Source organism: Prunus mume, linkage group LG8, assembly GCF_029339155.1.
Source record: "Prunus mume cultivar Tortuosa linkage group LG8, ASM2933915v1, whole genome shotgun sequence".
NCBI classification, from domain to species: Eukaryota; Viridiplantae; Streptophyta; class Magnoliopsida; order Rosales; family Rosaceae; genus Prunus; species Prunus mume.
This window is the reverse complement of record NC_142705.1, coordinates 10362320-10379768: the sequence shown is the minus strand read 5'-3', so window position 1 is coordinate 10379768 and position 17449 is coordinate 10362320. Positions and strand designations below refer to the sequence as shown.

Below are 17449 nucleotides of genomic sequence, written 5' to 3'. Positions count from 1 at the left end.
TATTTTCATTTTGACAAAAAACTTTTATGGAAACAGATTTTAAAAAAGGGACATCTTTGACGTGAAAATATTTTTTCTCCTTTTTCTTTTTTACCATCAATATTGAATTGGATAAGTCACTAATTTCTAGATATATTGAAGGAGAAAATGAAGATAGAGGTGAATGTTTTTCCATTTTGAGGGGATTAAGAGGAATTAGTTATAAATTGTTGCTATCCTACCATTTTGTAGAGATTAGATGAGATAAGTTCTTTATGAGTAATCCATCTTTAAATCCATTTTATACCTTCAACTTGGGAAAAAAAATTTCATTTTTATCTTAAACATGCTTTAAATATAGGGAGTTATCCAATCAAATCCAATACTAAGTACCACCAAACGAGCCATAGGATTATTGTTTGAGGAAAAAGTTTTATCTTTTAGCTCTTGCAAGTGGGAACTACAATTTGTAGGCATTGCCACCCACAAAATGTATGCTCAAAGGTGATTTCTCTCCATCTACAAATAACTTATCTGTTGTAAATCCAAGATTAATTAAGATGGATGCCCACCATTCCTACCATATCTTCCTCCTTAAATATGCATACCAAATGTGTATGTAAACCTACCAATGTGATTGAAGCCTACCACTTATGGTAGTAATTTTATGTATTTCCTATGCCTATAAATTAGGGGTGACATTTTAGATCGAAAAATCGCAAAAACCAACCGACTATTTCCTATGCCTAAAGTTTCAAAACTTATGGTTACCGCAAACCGCAAAGTATAGTCAATCTATGTTGTTTTATTTGATCTTTTTATAATAAAATGTACTAAACTATGTTGTTTTATTTGTAGATAACATTGATGCTCAAACAACACAATGGTGTTCTTCAAATCCACTCACCACTAACACTTGAGTTTGTAACTTTAGTTTGTAAAATTGATGCATTGCATTTTTCTTTTAGTTTGTAACTTTAATTAACTTTGAATTAGATTTTTCTTTTTAGTTGTAACTTTAGTTCGTTTTGTTTTGCATTTTCCTTTTGGTTTGTAACTTTAAAGGATTTGGATTTGGAATGCTTGAGAAGTTTAACTTTAATTGGAATGCTTGGAATTGTAACTTTAATTTTCTTCAGGTTGTGAATGCTTGAGAAGTTGAGGAGATTGTGAATTTATATATGCTTGAGAAGTTGAGGTTGTGTATTTATTTATTTAGGTTGTGAATTTATATTTTTGTGAATGTTTGAGAACTTGCGATTTTAAACCGCTAATTCGCGGTAACTGATGTTTTTTGCGGTTTACCGCAATGCGGTAAACCCCAAAAAGGGTCGGTTTGCGGTTTCAAAATCATCATACCGCAAATAGTTTGTCGATTTGCGGTTTGGGCAAAATTTTACGGTTACCGAACCGCAACCACCCCTACTATAAATAGGCCTCTAAGATTAATGAGAAATGAGAACAAGAAGAACAAGCCTAGAGAACATTTCTATGGCTTTCTCTATATCTATGCTCTATTAAATTCTCTCTCAATTCCCTTAGTTTTATAACATGTTATCAACACAACTTGCTCACCAACCGAGGTTCTTGGAGAGTTTCAATCTTGGTATATCTCTTCCTTATAATTCTTATTGAATTTCAATTCATATGTTTCACTACATCCATATATGCTATTTTATGAAGTTATGGCTAATGGTTTCTTTGCACAAGGTTCTTCCAAAAAATGATGACAGGAATACATATGGTTGCTATGAAAGAAAATTTTAGATTCGAGTGTTTTAATAAAATAACTGTTTTCTAACCACTTTTGCAGGATCCTCCATATATATGTTTTTAACATGATTAGTTGATCTTGATTTGATATACATCATAATATAATATATCTAGTGTATATATATATATATATATAATTCGTTAGTTCACGATTTTGCTATATAACTTTAATGGATGGTTTCACCTCTTATTATTTTTAACGGAGTGGTTTTTTCCTCCACATTTATTTTCAAGTGACGTGGTTTTATCACCCATATTTTTATTATTATTATTTAAAATATGGTGTAGAATTAATACTCATACAAGCACATTTATTTTATCATACATTTACTTTATTATTTAAAGTATATGGGAATTAAGGAGGATCAGAGACAAGAGTTGACTTCCTGTCTCAAGATTTGCATGCATTTAACTTGATTGGCACCACTGCTCCCAAATGGTGGGGCCATTCTTCAGAATATGGGAATTAAGGAGGTCCCTTCCACATCACAGGTGGGGCGATCTGAGGATATTGTAGTTGGGCCAGTGCATGAGCCTTTAAGTAAAACCCATGTGCATGAACATTCTATGGGAGTTATTGGGCTAAACCAGCTAGCAACTCCACATGTGGGCCCTGACACAAATCTATCCCTAGGGTCTGGCCCCTTTAATCTTAGCCCCCTTATTCGAAGTAGTGCCGATGCAGGACTCCCCAAACTGAGGCATGCTCGAGTAAGGAAACAACAAACTCAAAGACGTCATACACTAACTTGGAGGAAGAACCATATTGAAATTAGCATCCGCAAACGCCCAGCCCTTTATGTCACAAATGGGGGGGAACTGCACCTTTTTGAAAAAGCTATGTTCTTATGATGGTACCATAAGAAACAGTCGAACGGCATGGTCTAAGCACGCTCACTGTCCGAGAGCCATGATCGTCCTTAGTAGGAATCGTCAGGGCTTGGGAACCCCAAGGCGTTCAGGCACTACGACGGTTGATCGTCGCATAAGGACTTATGATTGTCTTCCTAAGTGAAACTAGGGGCAATCTTCAATTTTTTTCTTCTTTGTCAATTCAATTAGGTTTTGATAATTTTTTCGTAGTTGATGCCCTTGGCAAGTCCGAGGGTGTGTCTTTATGGAAATCTGAATGCCAGGTGGCCATCCGATCCGCGTCTCTTTACCACATTGATGGGGATGTTGGAGGTATTGGTGATCCGGCGCATTGGCGTTTTACTCGCTTCTATGGCTACCCCTCTTCTACAGAAAGATATAAGTCCTGAAAACAACTCAAAAGTTTGGCTATTGAGTCCAAGCTCCCTTGGGTTTGCTTTGGGGATTTCAACGAGCTTCTCCATAGTAAATAAAATGAAGGGGGAGAACCCCAAATTAGTCAAGCAAATGCTAGCTTTCCGTCAATGATGGGACCCGACCCGACCCATCACGGATTCCTTGGTTTTTCTGAAATCTAATTGATGTCGAGTCCACTTACTAAAATAGTCTCCTTCATTCGAAATAAAGGAGAAAGGGGTCGAGACTTCTACCGAAATTTTGGCAAAGTCTCTCCTGAACAATGGACTTTTTCCCCAAAATATTCCACATATGAAAAACAACATCAATAAAATTCTCAACTGCTAGCACACACAATGCTAAAGACACACAGATTACAAAATAGGCCTGTGACCTTAAATTCAACCCTACATGGGCAATAACAAAGCAAATCTAAGAAATCTTTAGTGTTACACAAAGCATAAGTTTCAAAGGACATTAAACAAGTAAAAGTGCCCTATAACAGTTCGAGGCAGTATGAAGTCTTGGCTTGGTTGCTCGGATCACGTCAAGCTACTGCCACAAAACATAAATTGTGAGTGGATAAAAACAAAGTTTTAACATAATTGTAAACAAACATACTAACCCCACCGTTTTGGAAAACATTGCCAAAACATGCAACAAAACCATTTATATAACATATTCGACTTAAAAACCAAGGTATCTCATAATCCCGATATAGCATATAACACAAACTAAAACTGGACCTTTTTCCCTTTCTCAGACCACTCTCTTCCAAGACATATGCCTGTAAGCACAACAAATGAGGAAGGATCCTTACAAATAAATAAGAATAATATATATATAGGTATAACCACTACACCAATACTAGTACTGGGGAAACAATCCAACACAGGAATTGTTTGACTAGACCAAATGCAGAATCCTCAATACACATATGGCTAAGGAAGAGCAGTCTAACAAGGGACTTTTTGCCCTCCAGACACGCACATCAGAATACTCAACACTCGTGCGATTGAAATAAGTCTAACGAGCGTTGACTGCCCGGCAAGGGCCTACAGTAACACCCTGTCAAGGGTACCCGTGTTCCGACATATCCAAGTGGAGGTACATAGGGTGGTACTATTAGCACTCCAATATAACATATTTCACATCCCAACTCATATACCAACCATATCCCAAATTCCAAATATTCCAATGTATCCAGTCTCATATACGTAGACATCCGGACATTATTAGAGTCCATAACTCAATACCCAAATATTTATTCATAGTATAAATGTCAAATAATCAAAAGCATATATTCCGTAACCCAAAATATTCATAAACTTCAAATATCAATATAACATCCGACAACCATGATTTCAAAATAATCAGAATAATCAAATTTATATATATGCATGACAATCCATCTTTGAAAGTAATGATCATTTAAAAACAAAGTCCACTTAGGAAAAGTCCAAAGCCACTTGACCCTACAAGGGTCCTGCTTATTAAGCTCATGGAGCCTGAGTACCTATTGTACAGAAACATATTAACATACTAATAACTGCATGCATCTTTATTCAACTTTGAAATTAAACATTTAATTTCCTAGGCCAAAAACATATTAACATACTCTTTCCCAACCTTTGTAAAACAAATTTAGTAGCTAAGAAACTCAATAGCCCGCCATCAAAACAAATTATCTCACTTTTATTGCAGCTCACGAGTCACACTCATGGCTTGATTTTTATTTTTATGCTTCTATGTTCCTTGAGGTTGTAGAGATTCTTCATCAAGAGGCATCAAAGGAGATATCCTCTATTTCACCACACCAATAGTGTCTTTACTAATCAGGAATTAGAATTGAAATCAGAAATTGAATTTCACTTATGAAGGATTCTTGTGTTTATTTCACATCAAGAAATTAAAATGTAAGTGGGGCCCATACAAAATTAGGAATTGAATTCCTGATTTTGGAGCAATTTAATTCTTGGGTGTGAGGTGATATTCTAATTCCTAGAGAACTAACTCATTAGGAATTCATCTCTTTACCAATTATATCCTCACACAAATTTAACAACATTTCAGCAATAGTAGGTATAGTATGTGTCACGACCCGACTCCCCTAGCACGATATTGTCCGCTTTGGGCCCCCCTCTCGCCCTCACGGTTTCGTTTCTGGGAGCTCACGAGCAACTGCCCAGTGGGTCACCCATCCCGGGATTGCTCTAGCCCCCAACTTGCTTAACCGGAGTTCCTAAGAACTGGGCCGAAGCCAGTGAGCTCCAAAAGCCTCGTGCTAGGAAGAGAAGTGCCCACACATTTAAGCACTTCACATTTCCCTCCCGAGCAATGTGGGATTGCTCACCATTCTTGTTTCCCAAGACACGGGTCTTACAATCCACCCCCTTGGGGCCCAGCGTCCTCGCTGCTGCACACTTCCGGTCGGGTCGCTCGATACCATTTGTCACGACCCGATTCCCTAGCACGATATTGTCCGCTTTGGGCCCCTCTCTGCCTTCACGGTTTTGTTTCTGGGAGCTCACGAGCAACTTCCCAGTGGGTCACCCATCCCGGGATTGCTCTAGCCCCAACTCACTTAACTCGAGTTCCTAAGAATCCGCCGGTGAGCTCTCAAAGGCCTCGTGCTAGGAAGAGAAGTGCCCACACATTTAAGCACTTCACTTTTCCCTCCCCGAGCGATGTGGGATTGCTCACCGTTCTTGTTTTCCCAAGACACGGGTCTTACAGTATGACAAGTCATAGCAATAAGAATAACACATCAAAAATGTTTATCCATAAACCCATTATTGGGAAAAACTGGAGGTCATTGATTGGACCAGGCAATCCACTAACAACAAAAAATAGTTATAAAGATCAACAGATGCAGCTCAAGTTTCCTAGTTCTATAAATGAGCAGCTATACCTTTCCAAGCTATCTTCTTCTTCTCAATAACATTGCTTGCAACTAGTCTATCATGACAATGGCAGCTTCATTCTTAGCTCAATCATCTCATGGCACCAGCAACACATCACTACTCAACCAAATACAATGGTGAAATATAGATTTAAGCAAGGATCAATTTTCTCAAGAAATCATTCTTGGAGAAAATCAATCTTAAAATATGAACTTTAGATCTAGAATGATATATATGTTGTAGTACATCTAGATGCAGATTTAGTGAGCACAAGCATATTTTATGAAAAACTGGTTTTTCCTAAAATCTCATAAATGAAACCTCACATCCCTCACAAAGAAAATGATAGTGCCTTCAAACTTTCCAAATGTGCAAGTTGTATTTCTGACGGCTCCTTAAAACTATTGCCTCCTTATAGCAAGGAGTATGAAAGGCTGCCTTAGGATAAAAGCGACATATGTCAACAGTGATTGGCTATCAAATAAGACAAAGAGAATTTTCTAGACAGAGGAGCAAAGGATGGTAGAATAGTAAAATTGTACCATTGGGATGATAGGTCATTCAGGTGAACCAGCAGCACAGAATGAAATGTAATACATGATTTTACCTTTATTGAGTAATGCCAAAGCCGCTTTGTTGAGGAGAAACTAATCAAGACAACTACCTAAAACTAATCTAAATCCTTTTTGAGCAAGCATATTACAAGAAGTTAAACAGATGTCAAGGAAAGCTAAAAATTAAAACCTTACATATATATTCCATTTAGGGATTTTAAAAAAGGGAGTTTCACTAAAACACCCAAAATGGGGGCTGAAATTATAAAAAAAACCCAACACCCAAAACACTTTATAAACACACCCAAAACCTATCATTACACACACTCAAAACCCATTTATAAACACACCCAAAAGATATACAATTGTTGATTTTGGGGTTGATTTTGGGTGTGTTTCTATGTTTAAATAGTGTTTGGGTTTTTTTATAAATACATGTCTAGAATTGGGTTTATTTATAAATTTGTATTTAAAAAAAGGGACAAATAGGAAGGCAAAATGTTAAAATAGTTCAACCTATCTAAAATTGGACAATCTGATCCAGTCACTGTTCGATAGTGACATGAAATTACTCTTATGTCATTGTCCGACAGTAACATTGAAATTACTGTTCGATAGTGACATAAGAGTAATTTCATGTCACTGTCGGACAATAACTAAACTGGTTTGTCTAATTTTGGAGAGATCGGACTATTTTAACAAATTGTATTGCAGGAAGGATTTTTGTTGACATTTGATGTTCCATTTATTTGTACAAGTCACTGTAACTTTTGCTCTTTTTTCTTAATATATCGGGAGTGACTTTTGCTTATGGTAACCCCCTTCATCCTCACCTTTTTTGCTTTCTATTACGACCAAGGCGTCAAGCTTCTTTCGTCATAATTATTGTTTTTTTAAGGGTTATAATTATTGTTATATGATGACAATAGTGCTAATTATTCAAAATGGATCACTAAGGAGTTGCTCACACTCAATGATAAAGCTAAGACAACAGAGAAAAACATTCCAAACTTTACTTAACTTTATTACATATTCATGTCTGATCTCAATTTTCCATGTGTTTGTTTTTTAAAATTTATTGAATTGATATGGTAACCAAAACATATTCTGGTATGAAGGGATTCTTAACTGATAAGAAAATTAGTTAAAGGTGAGGTGAATTGGGAGAAATTATAGAATGATACTGTATCATTACGTCAGTTGGTGATACTTTCACTCATATATTGACACATGTTTTTTAACCCTCCACTAATTGAATTATTTTCCAGCTAGACATTAGTTTTCAATTTTACCCTTTAGAACAAAATTAAAACATAAAAAGAAAGAAGACGATTGCAGACCTTGTCTGCAGTGCCTCTACCCACTTGCTGCCGCCTCTACCTCTTTCCTTTATCTATGTTTCTCTCTCTCTCTCTCTCTCTCTCTCTCTCTCTCTCTCTCTCTCTCTGAGAATCAATTTATTTAATAATTGGCTTTTATCATCACATTCCATGGTGTCCAAAACCTAATCTCTACGAATCAAGAATTTCTTGGGGCTTTTTAGTTAAGTTTGCTTTGCACATCTTTCTGAATGCGTTTATCAAAGTTAGACATAGTTGTTACTCATTGAGAGTCTTGATTTTCCCTTGAAATCTTCCCCCGTTAAGGTCGGGTAACCAATGAGTACCTGACCCAACGGGGATTTTTAGCATCATTATCTAAGACTCTCAAACTCAGCACCAACTATGTCTAACTTTGCTTCCTTTACTTTCTCATCTCCTTCACGAGTAAGCCTGAGAATATCCCAAGCTTCGCTTGAGGTTTCACAGTTTTCTATGTAAGCAAACTGATCATGGTTCACAGCAACAAATAAAGCATTCATGCAAGGCTTTCCTATTAGAGTTGGCAAGGGTCTGTTCTTCAACAGTCCAATCATCCTCCTCTTTTAATTCACATTCCAAAAGGGATTAATGATGGTTGGAGGATTCCAGCCATCTACAGTCATTTTCCAAGCCTTAGAATCTAAGGTAAGTGAGAAAGCACGCATCTTGTGTTTCCAAGCAGAGTAGTATTCACCATTAAAAACTGGTGGGTGAGCCACAGATCCATGAGCTCTATCTCGTTCTATAGAGATGACATAGAGTTGGATTTACACTAATTAAAATGTAGTGCCTGTAAAGATATCAATGTTCCTAGTGCTGCCACGTGTAAGAAGATTGAAGAATAAAGCTGTTGAGATATTGTTAGACCTGTTAGGCAGTTTAGGAAAACTGTTAGTATTGATAAGAGAAGGTTAGAGATGTTAGAGAGGTTAGAAAACACGTGAACAAGGCTTTAACTCAGCTGATATAAAGTCTGTAGTTGTGCTCAATTGAGCTTAATGAGAAATACAACAAGTCTCTTCTCTATCTCTGAAATTCTCTCTGCTCCCTTTGCTTTACTTCTTTTCTCTCTACTCTATATTTCTTCTCAGTCTTCCTATCTTAGCATGGTATCATTCGCCATGGATCGATCCTGATATTTTGTTCTTATGCTTCCGCACTCTCTTCCTCTTTGTTTTCTCTCTCTGACTTCTTTCTCCACACAAACACATCAACCAATTTCATGTTCTTTCCTCTGCCTATTACCTGTTTGATCTTTTGTCTCATTGAAAATTCTTCTTCAATATTTCTTTTTCTGAAACTTTCTTCTTTCTCAACCCTAAATTCTTTTCTTTTCTTCCTATCTTACTCAACTTCAGATTTTCCAATCTCCGATTACCTCTTTCATTCCTACTGTTTCTACCTCTCTCATTACCTCTGTTTCTTCATGAATTTCTCCTCTACTCCTCTTTCTTGAAGGCTCTAATACCAATTGTAAAGCCAGTCGAAATCAATGTGAATGTACTTGGAGGAATTTTATATGTATGCAAATCACACTCATACTCTCCACTGATCAACAATGGTGAAGCAATAAAAATAGCTTTTTTAATGCTCAAGAGCAAATTACAAATATTTCAAAAACTAGAACTAGGTCTGAATCAGATTTGGAAAATATGGAGTTTCTGTTTTTTTTAATGAAAAATGGCTGAGGTCTAAGAGGAGAGCAAGTTAGTATACATAGGAATTTTGAAAACTAGTTTCAAAATATTCAAAATAGGAGTTTGAAATAATACAAAGAAGATCTGAACAAGAATGAGTGGTTTTGAGATAAAGTAGAAAGAGTTGTTGGGATTAACAGCCACAGAAACTTAAAAGTCAAGATCTGTAAGAAGACAACTTTTGAGAAATGTCAGATGATGATACAGATTGATACCAACAAACATAGATCAAGAAAAAACGAGATGGACAACTCAAAAGATGATGTGAATAGTTCCTTGGGAGCCAAGAGAAATATTGCAGCAAATGCAAAATTAAAAGATGGATCAATACTAGTGAGAATGGAACTCAATCATCTCCAACGAACAACCCCAACATTTTTTTTTTGGCCAAACGAAGAACCCCAACCATCTCTAGCCCAAACCATGTCATGTTTGATCTCAATTTTCCATGTGTTTATTTTTTAAAATTTTATTGAATTCATATGGTAACCTAAACATATTCTGGTATAAAGGTTCTTAACAGATAAGCAAATTAGTTAAAGGTGGAGGTGAATTGGTTTCAAGATACAAGGATCTGGAAAAATCATTTCTACAGGTAAACGCGGAGGAAATGAGGAAATAAAGAAAGAAGAAGAAAACTAGCAGAGGAAAAGAAAAAGAAAAACATAAAGAAAGAGGAGAGACGCAGAAGGGATAAATGTGAAGAAAAAAAAAAGGAAACGTAGAGAGAAGGAGAAGAAAGAAAAAGGAGAGAGAGAGAAGGAAAGAAAGAAAAAAGAGAGAGAAGGTATAATGCAGAAAAACAAATAAAGAGGAAGAAGAAAACCAGTGGGGGAAAAGAATACAAAAAAAAAAGGAGAGAGAGAATAGATAAATGTAGAGAAAAAAAAAACAGAAAGAGGAGAGAAGGAAAAGAATGAAAAAAGAAGAATAAAAAAAGGAGAGAGAGAAGGGATAAAAGCATAAAATATTAACTAGAGAGAGGAGATAAGGAAATAAAGCGGATAAAAAAAAGGGAAAAGGAGATAGAGAGAAGTGAGAAGGAAAAGAAAGAATAAATGAAGAATAGAAAAGAAAAATGAGAGAGAGAGAGAGAGAGAACGGATGAGAAAAAGGAAATAGACAGGAGTGAACACAAAGAAGAAGGAAGAATAAAGGAGAAAGAGAGGAGTGAACTATACATAAAAGGGCAAAAAGAGTCAATAATACTACTCTCCGAAACTTAATTCGGTTCATAAAAAAAGTGTTTTATCAAAAAAGGACAAATAGGAGTCATGATTAAAACAGTCCAGCCTCTCTAAAATTGGACAATTCGGTCAAGTCACTGTTGACAGTGACATGAAAGAGGAGTATGATTACAAACTGAAAGTAATCAAAAGTGTATAAATATAAATATATATATATATATATATATATATATATATAATAGAGCCATTAAACTTAAAGGAGAATAAGCTCATCAACTTCTGCCTCCAGCCAGTCTCCTGCAGGTGCCATGGCCGTAGAGAACATGCCACCACTTCCAGTTCCAATCAAACTTACAAGTGATATATATGACTATCAACAATGGAAATATTTTTCTCTTTCATATTTTGACAACCACAATCTTTCTGGAATCATTCATGGAACAGAGCCTCGTCCTCCGATACTTCAGTCTACCTTTAGCAATTGGTCCGGCAGACATCAAAAGGGTTTGAGTTGGTTCAACAGAGAGCAAAAGGCATTGAATTGGCTGAAAGCCACCCTATCTGAAAGTCTTCAACAAATTGTCATGGCCGGAGCCGACTCTTCACGAAAGGTCTGGCTAAATCTCGAGGAACACTTCGCCCATCTCTCTCATGCTCGCATCTATCAGCTTAAATCTGACCTACACAAAGTCAAGAAAGATCCCACTATGCCGATGGCTGAGTATCTGGAAAAAATCAAACAGCTGGCGACCGATCTCGCAGCAGCCAGTGCTCCTGTGGAAAGTCAAGACCTACTCCATGTACACATCCTGGCGGGATTACCAGAGCAGTACAATCCCGTTGTTACATGGATAAAACACAATCCAGTAAGTGGTTGGGATGACTTGTGCGAGTTATTGTTCAAAGAGGAAATGCGTCTGGATCCCCAGCGCACATTACGACTTAGACATACTTCTCCTCCCTCTCCTCCTCAAGAAGAAGAGTACGCAATTGGGATCGATCTGGGAACGACCTATTCCCGCGTAGCCGTGTGGCAGAAGGATCATGTAGAAATCATCCACAACGATCACGGGAACAGGAAGACTGCATCTTATGTTGCCTTCACTGAAACTGATGAGACTCATTTGGTAGGTGATGCAGCATTTAACCAAGTCGTCAGAAACACAGCCAACTCCATCTTTGGTACGTATCATATGTAGGATTAAAGTGCTTTGCTTGAACAAATCCAAAGATTGATTTTGATTTTTCATGCCAGCTAATATATGTGTTTGCATGAATTGTAATTTAAGATTTTATTGAGAGAGTTAAAATTGTCTAAACTCTCAGTAAGATCCTTCCTAGGTTTAAAAAAAAGTTATGTATTGGTTAAGTAGCTATTATATTTCTATTAAATACCTACTTAACTCATGCTATCTGATAGAACTTGGCATCCATTTGCAGATACAAAGAGGTTAATCGGTAGGAGATTCAGTGAAGCCTCTGTTCAAAGTGATGTGAAGCTCTGGCCATTCAAGGTCATTCAAGGTCCAGGTGACAAGCCCATGATTGTGGTTACCCACAATGGCCAAGAGAAACAATGTTCTGCTGAAGATATCACATCCATGGTTCTGGAAAAGATGAGGAAAATTTCCGAGACCTACTTGGGCTCAACTGTGAAAAATGCAGTCATCACTGTCCCTGCTTACTTCAATGACTCGCAGCGCCGAGCTACAAAAGATGCGGGCATCTCTGCTGGCCTAAATGTGCTGCGTATTATGAACGAACCAAGTGCTGCTGCCATTGATTATGGCCTTAACAAGAAGGCCGGTTGGAGTAGCCCAAGAAACGTGATGATATTTGATTTGGGTGGTGGCACTTTAGATGTGTCATTGCTTACCATTAGCACTTCTGGTGACTTTCAAGTCAAGGCAACGGCTGGAGACACTCACCTTGGTGGCCAAGACTTCGATGGCAGATTGGTGAACTACTGTGTTGAGGAATTCAAGCGGAAGCACAAATTGGATGTTAGTGGAAATAAAAGAGCTCTTAGGAGGTTAAAAAATGAATGTGAGAAGGCAAAGAATAGACTCTCATTTGAGTCTGACTTCGAGGTTGAAATTGACTGTTTGTGTGAGAATACTGATTTCACCATAATTTTTACTCGTGCCATATTTGAACAAGTAAACATGGATTTATTTATCAAGTGTATGGAGCCTGTGAAGAAGTGCATAACGGATGCTAACATGGACATACGCAGTGTCGACGATGTTGTTCTTGCCGGTGGCTCTACTAGAATTCCCATGGTGCAACAGCTATTACAGGAGTTTTTCAAGGGGAAGGAGCTGTACAAGGGCGTTAATCTGGATGAGGCAGTGGCATGTGGTGCCGCTGTTCAAGCCGCAACCTTGACTAGGAAAGGCAAAGGGGAGTCTATTCAGGACTACACTCTCAAGGACGTCACTCCTCTTACAATTGGTTTGGAGTTTGCAGATAATAAGAAGTTCGTAAAGTTGATTCCAAGAAACTCACTAATTCCCGTCAAGAAGAAAATAAAATGTCCAATCAAGGATAACCAAGTTTCGGTCGACTTCCGCATGTATGAGGGTGAGAGTAGCATGCCAGCCAATCTCAACTTTTTGGGTGAATGCAGTCTCCGTTACATTCCTCCAGCTCCCAAACTTGTTCATAATTTCGATGTTTTCTTCGAAATTGATCCCGATGGCATCTTGAGTGTCTTCACTGAAGATAAGTCCTCAGGCCAGAAGAATGAGATCATAATCAACCGTGACGGACCGAAGAACTTTGAGGGAATTGAGAGAGAGGTTAGAAATTATAATCAAACTCTGATATAGTATATATTATAAAATCAAGCTCTTTGATATATCTTTATTTGTACCAGGTTATGTTGTTTTAAGGTGAAATCATGCGTTTGTGATCTACTTCATCCACGGGATACTTGCAGCCCCAATATTCCTTATCCAACTTTGGCCGTCTACACTACGCCGCATCGCAGCATTTTGAACTGTTGCATATGTAGTTGTCAACTCAATGATCCTCACCATGCGCTGCCTCACTGTTTTCTTATTAATGCTTGATTATTACTCTCTATATTTCGTTTAAACTGTGTTAAAGTTTAATATTTTGTTATACAAACTGGTTAAACTACAAATTGGGCTCATTCAGCTGGAGCTGGTATTGCGCTTGATTTCTTTGATGGGCTCATTCGAGCTTGGTTTATTTGTAGAAAAAAACAATTCAAGCTGATTGGGAATGGGTTGAAGAAAATGGACCTTCAACAATCCAACTACGACACTAGAAAGAAACTGTTTTGCAATGTTGAAAAAATAAACATAAACATCTTTTCCTTTCAACCTTCTAATGTCATCAATACACAAACACTAGAACCCTACTACTTGTACCAAATACAACAATATAGCTCTAAGCTGTTCCTTACATTAAAAGCAAAATTTACAAGATTAGGGTTATGTAAATAAATTTCCACTCCACATCCATCACCATCCTGCCTGAAGAATTGATATTATTACATCAACAAAATCTTTTGAAAAATACAGGACCTACCCTGTATATCTTCTCAACTGTTTTTTTGTGAAAGACAACTGTGGCAGTGGAGGCCATCTTTACTCTTCAAACCTAGTAAAACACAAAACTAAGTAAAAATGGACTAAACTCACTCAAGAACTTCTCAAGAATCGAAGAGAAGATAATAAAAATGTACAAAATAATAGTTATATCAATCTTTATGTGTCGAATTCATCTAGCATAGAGAATTACATGTAAAGATACTTCTGATGTAACTAGATGCCATAGCCATTGAATAGTTTAGGAAAATTGATCATCAATAAGGGGAATTACTTGGAATTAGTATGCAAAGGGATTGGTTAGGATTGGTTACAGTGAAATCGGATGCTCTAGTGTCTCTTTCTTGGTTTTCTTAAATATCTTGTGTCGTGCGTTTCTATCTTTAGTTTTCAATTGCTTTCTTTAATTTTTTTTGTTTTCAATCACAAATTTAAATCAATTTTATCCATTAAAGTTTTTCAATTTAAAATTAGTTTCAATTTAATTGGTAGGAATATTAAGAATTAAATCACTCTCTATGGGACAATATATGTGTTACTTAGCTATACTATATTCTGATTTGTATACTTGCAAGCATTCAAATTTGATAAATTTGGTAAACCTGAATTTCGCAATAACATATCATTCATGGAATAGAGCCTTGCCTGGGCTACTTTGGTCTACTTTTAGTAATTGGCTCGGTAGACATCGAAAGGGTTTGAGTTGGTTCAACAGAGAGCAAAATGCTTTGAATTGGCAGAAAGCCACTATATCTGAAAGTCTCCAACAAATTAGTTAAAGGTGGAGGTTAATTGGTTTCGAGAGACAAGGATCTAGAAAAATTATAGCTACGGTTAAACGAGGAAATAAGGAAATAAGGAAATAAAGAAAGAAGAAGAAAACTAGGGGAAGAAATGAATAAGAAAAACATAAAGAAAGAGGAGAGACGCAAAAGGGATAAACACAAAAAAAAGCAAACAGAGAGAGAGAAGGAAAAGAAAGAAAATGGAGAGAGATAGAGAGATAAGGGATAAGGGCATAAAAAATAAGGGGTTTTATCAAACAAAAAAAAAAGGCAAATAAGAAGGCAAAATGTTAAATAGTCTAGTGACTATTACATAAGAATAATTTCATGTGAAAAGGACAATGAAAGAATAAATAAAGAGGAAGAAGAAAAACCGGCCGAGGAGAATAAGAAAAAATAAAGAAATAGGAGAGAGACTAGATAAACACGGGAAAAAAAGAAAAGAAACAAAGAGGGGAGAAAAGGAAAAGAATTAAAAAGGAAGCATAAAAAAAGGAGAGAGAGAGAAGGGATAAATGTAGAAAAAATAAATAGAGAGAGGAGATCAGGAAAGAAATAGGAAGAAGAAAACTACCAGAGGAAAAGAAGAAAAAAGAAAGGGAAAATGAGAGAGAGAAGAGATAAACGCATGAAAAAAAGGAAATAGAGAGATAAAAGAGAAGAAACATAAAGAATAAAAAAAACAGGAGAAAGAGAGAAGAGTGAACTATAAATAAAGCACACAAAAAGTCAATAATAGTCTTTCGCAAAAAAAAAACAAAAAAAGAAGTCAATAATAATAGTCTTTGAAACTTATTAATCCGGCATTGAGCCCCAACCGAATTCCCATGTTGGTGGATAATCTAGAAAATGTCCTGTGTAACTCCAAACCGGGGGGCAAGGGGATAATGGTCACTTGCGTCAATCCAACCGACTCTAGGTCGTAGGTTTGCCGTGGCCTCTTTCCCTCTCCTAAACTTTTGTATACCAAAAAGAAAACATTTACTTAATCTGATGATTTAATGGTGTGCGAAAAAGTTGGATATATATATATATATAGAGAGAGAGAGAGTTTTTCTATTTAAACCTCCACTTCTTTTTGTTCACCTCATATTCTAAATTCACCCCAATTTCTAATTCAAAATTTCACAATTTCTAAGAAAACTCCACTATTTTCCCAAACTATCCCTAAATACACACCTACCAAAAAAGGAAAAAAAACTTATCAACCTCACACCCACACTCCGCTATATTGCCCCCTCACTACTATAAGTTCATCTCAAGCTCACATTACTTAAAAGAGATAAAAACACTTTTGTCAAATGTGTAGCATCATTATTTTATTATTAATTTTTAAATTTGTTTTATTTTCATGTTCAACAAAGCAAACCCATGTGACAATTTGTAGATTATATATCAATCAAAGGCTTAAGCAGGCATTGTTTCTTTGCTTCGCCGTCAAGGTCTAGGTTTTTTTTTCCCTCCAGTTTTGTTTCTTTGATTATGATTATGATTATTTATGATTTGTTTGCTTGATTATGATTTACCGTATTTAGGGTTTGTGAAGAAAAAATAAGAGTGTAGTGGTTTCTTGGATTGAAAGAGAAGAGTAATCTGACAATAGGGTGTAAAGGGGTTTGTGTTTTTCTAAAACTTAATATGAAAGTGGTGGGGTGTATGAGGTGTGTGTATAGATGTACTAGAGTTAAGTATTAAGTTGGATGACTTTTTTTGTCTTTTTACACAATAATAAAACTTAAAAGCTTAATTTTAGTATTTAGGTGAACAAAGAAAAATGTGAGGTTCAAAGAAAAACTCATATATATATATATATATATATTCCATTTAGGGGTTTTAATAAAAATAGACAACTAGGAAGACAAAATGTTAAAATAGTTCAGCCGCTCTAAAATTAGATAATTTGATCCAGTCACTGTCCGACAATGACATGAAATTACTCTTATATCACTATCCAATAGTAACATTGAAATTACTATTTCATAGTGACATAAGAGTAATTTCATGAGGGACTGGACTATTTGACAATTTGTCTTGCAGGAAGGATTTTTTTTGAACATTTGATGTTCCATTTATTTGTAGTAGTCACTGTAACTTTTGCTTTCTTTTAAAAAATATATATATATCGGGATTGACTTTTGCTTATGGTAACCTCCTTCATCCTCACCTTGTTTGCTTTCTTAAGGGTTATAATTATTGTTTCGTTATAATTATTGTTTTCTTAAGGGTTATAATTATTGTTATATGATGACAATCGTGTTAATAATTCAAAATGGATCACCAAGGAACTTGCTCACACTCAATGACACAGCCAATACAACAGAGAAAAACAACCCAAGCTTTGCATAACTTTATTACATATTCAT

The 17449-nt window shown here is 36.2% G+C and overlaps 1 protein-coding gene across 1 annotated transcript; it reads left to right on the top strand.

Moving 5' to 3' along the window:
• Positions 1–10975: 10975 nt before the first annotated feature.
• On the top strand, positions 10976–13878 carry LOC103341781 (heat shock 70 kDa protein 18-like). The gene is made up of 3 exons (XM_008245333.3): positions 10976–11905; positions 12164–13524; positions 13602–13878. The coding sequence occupies exons 1-3, from the start codon at positions 11032–11034 to the stop codon at positions 13614–13616; spliced, it is 2250 nt and encodes a 749-aa protein (XP_008243555.3). The 5' UTR covers positions 10976–11031; the 3' UTR covers positions 13617–13878.
• The last annotated feature ends 3571 nt before the right edge of the window (positions 13879–17449 follow it).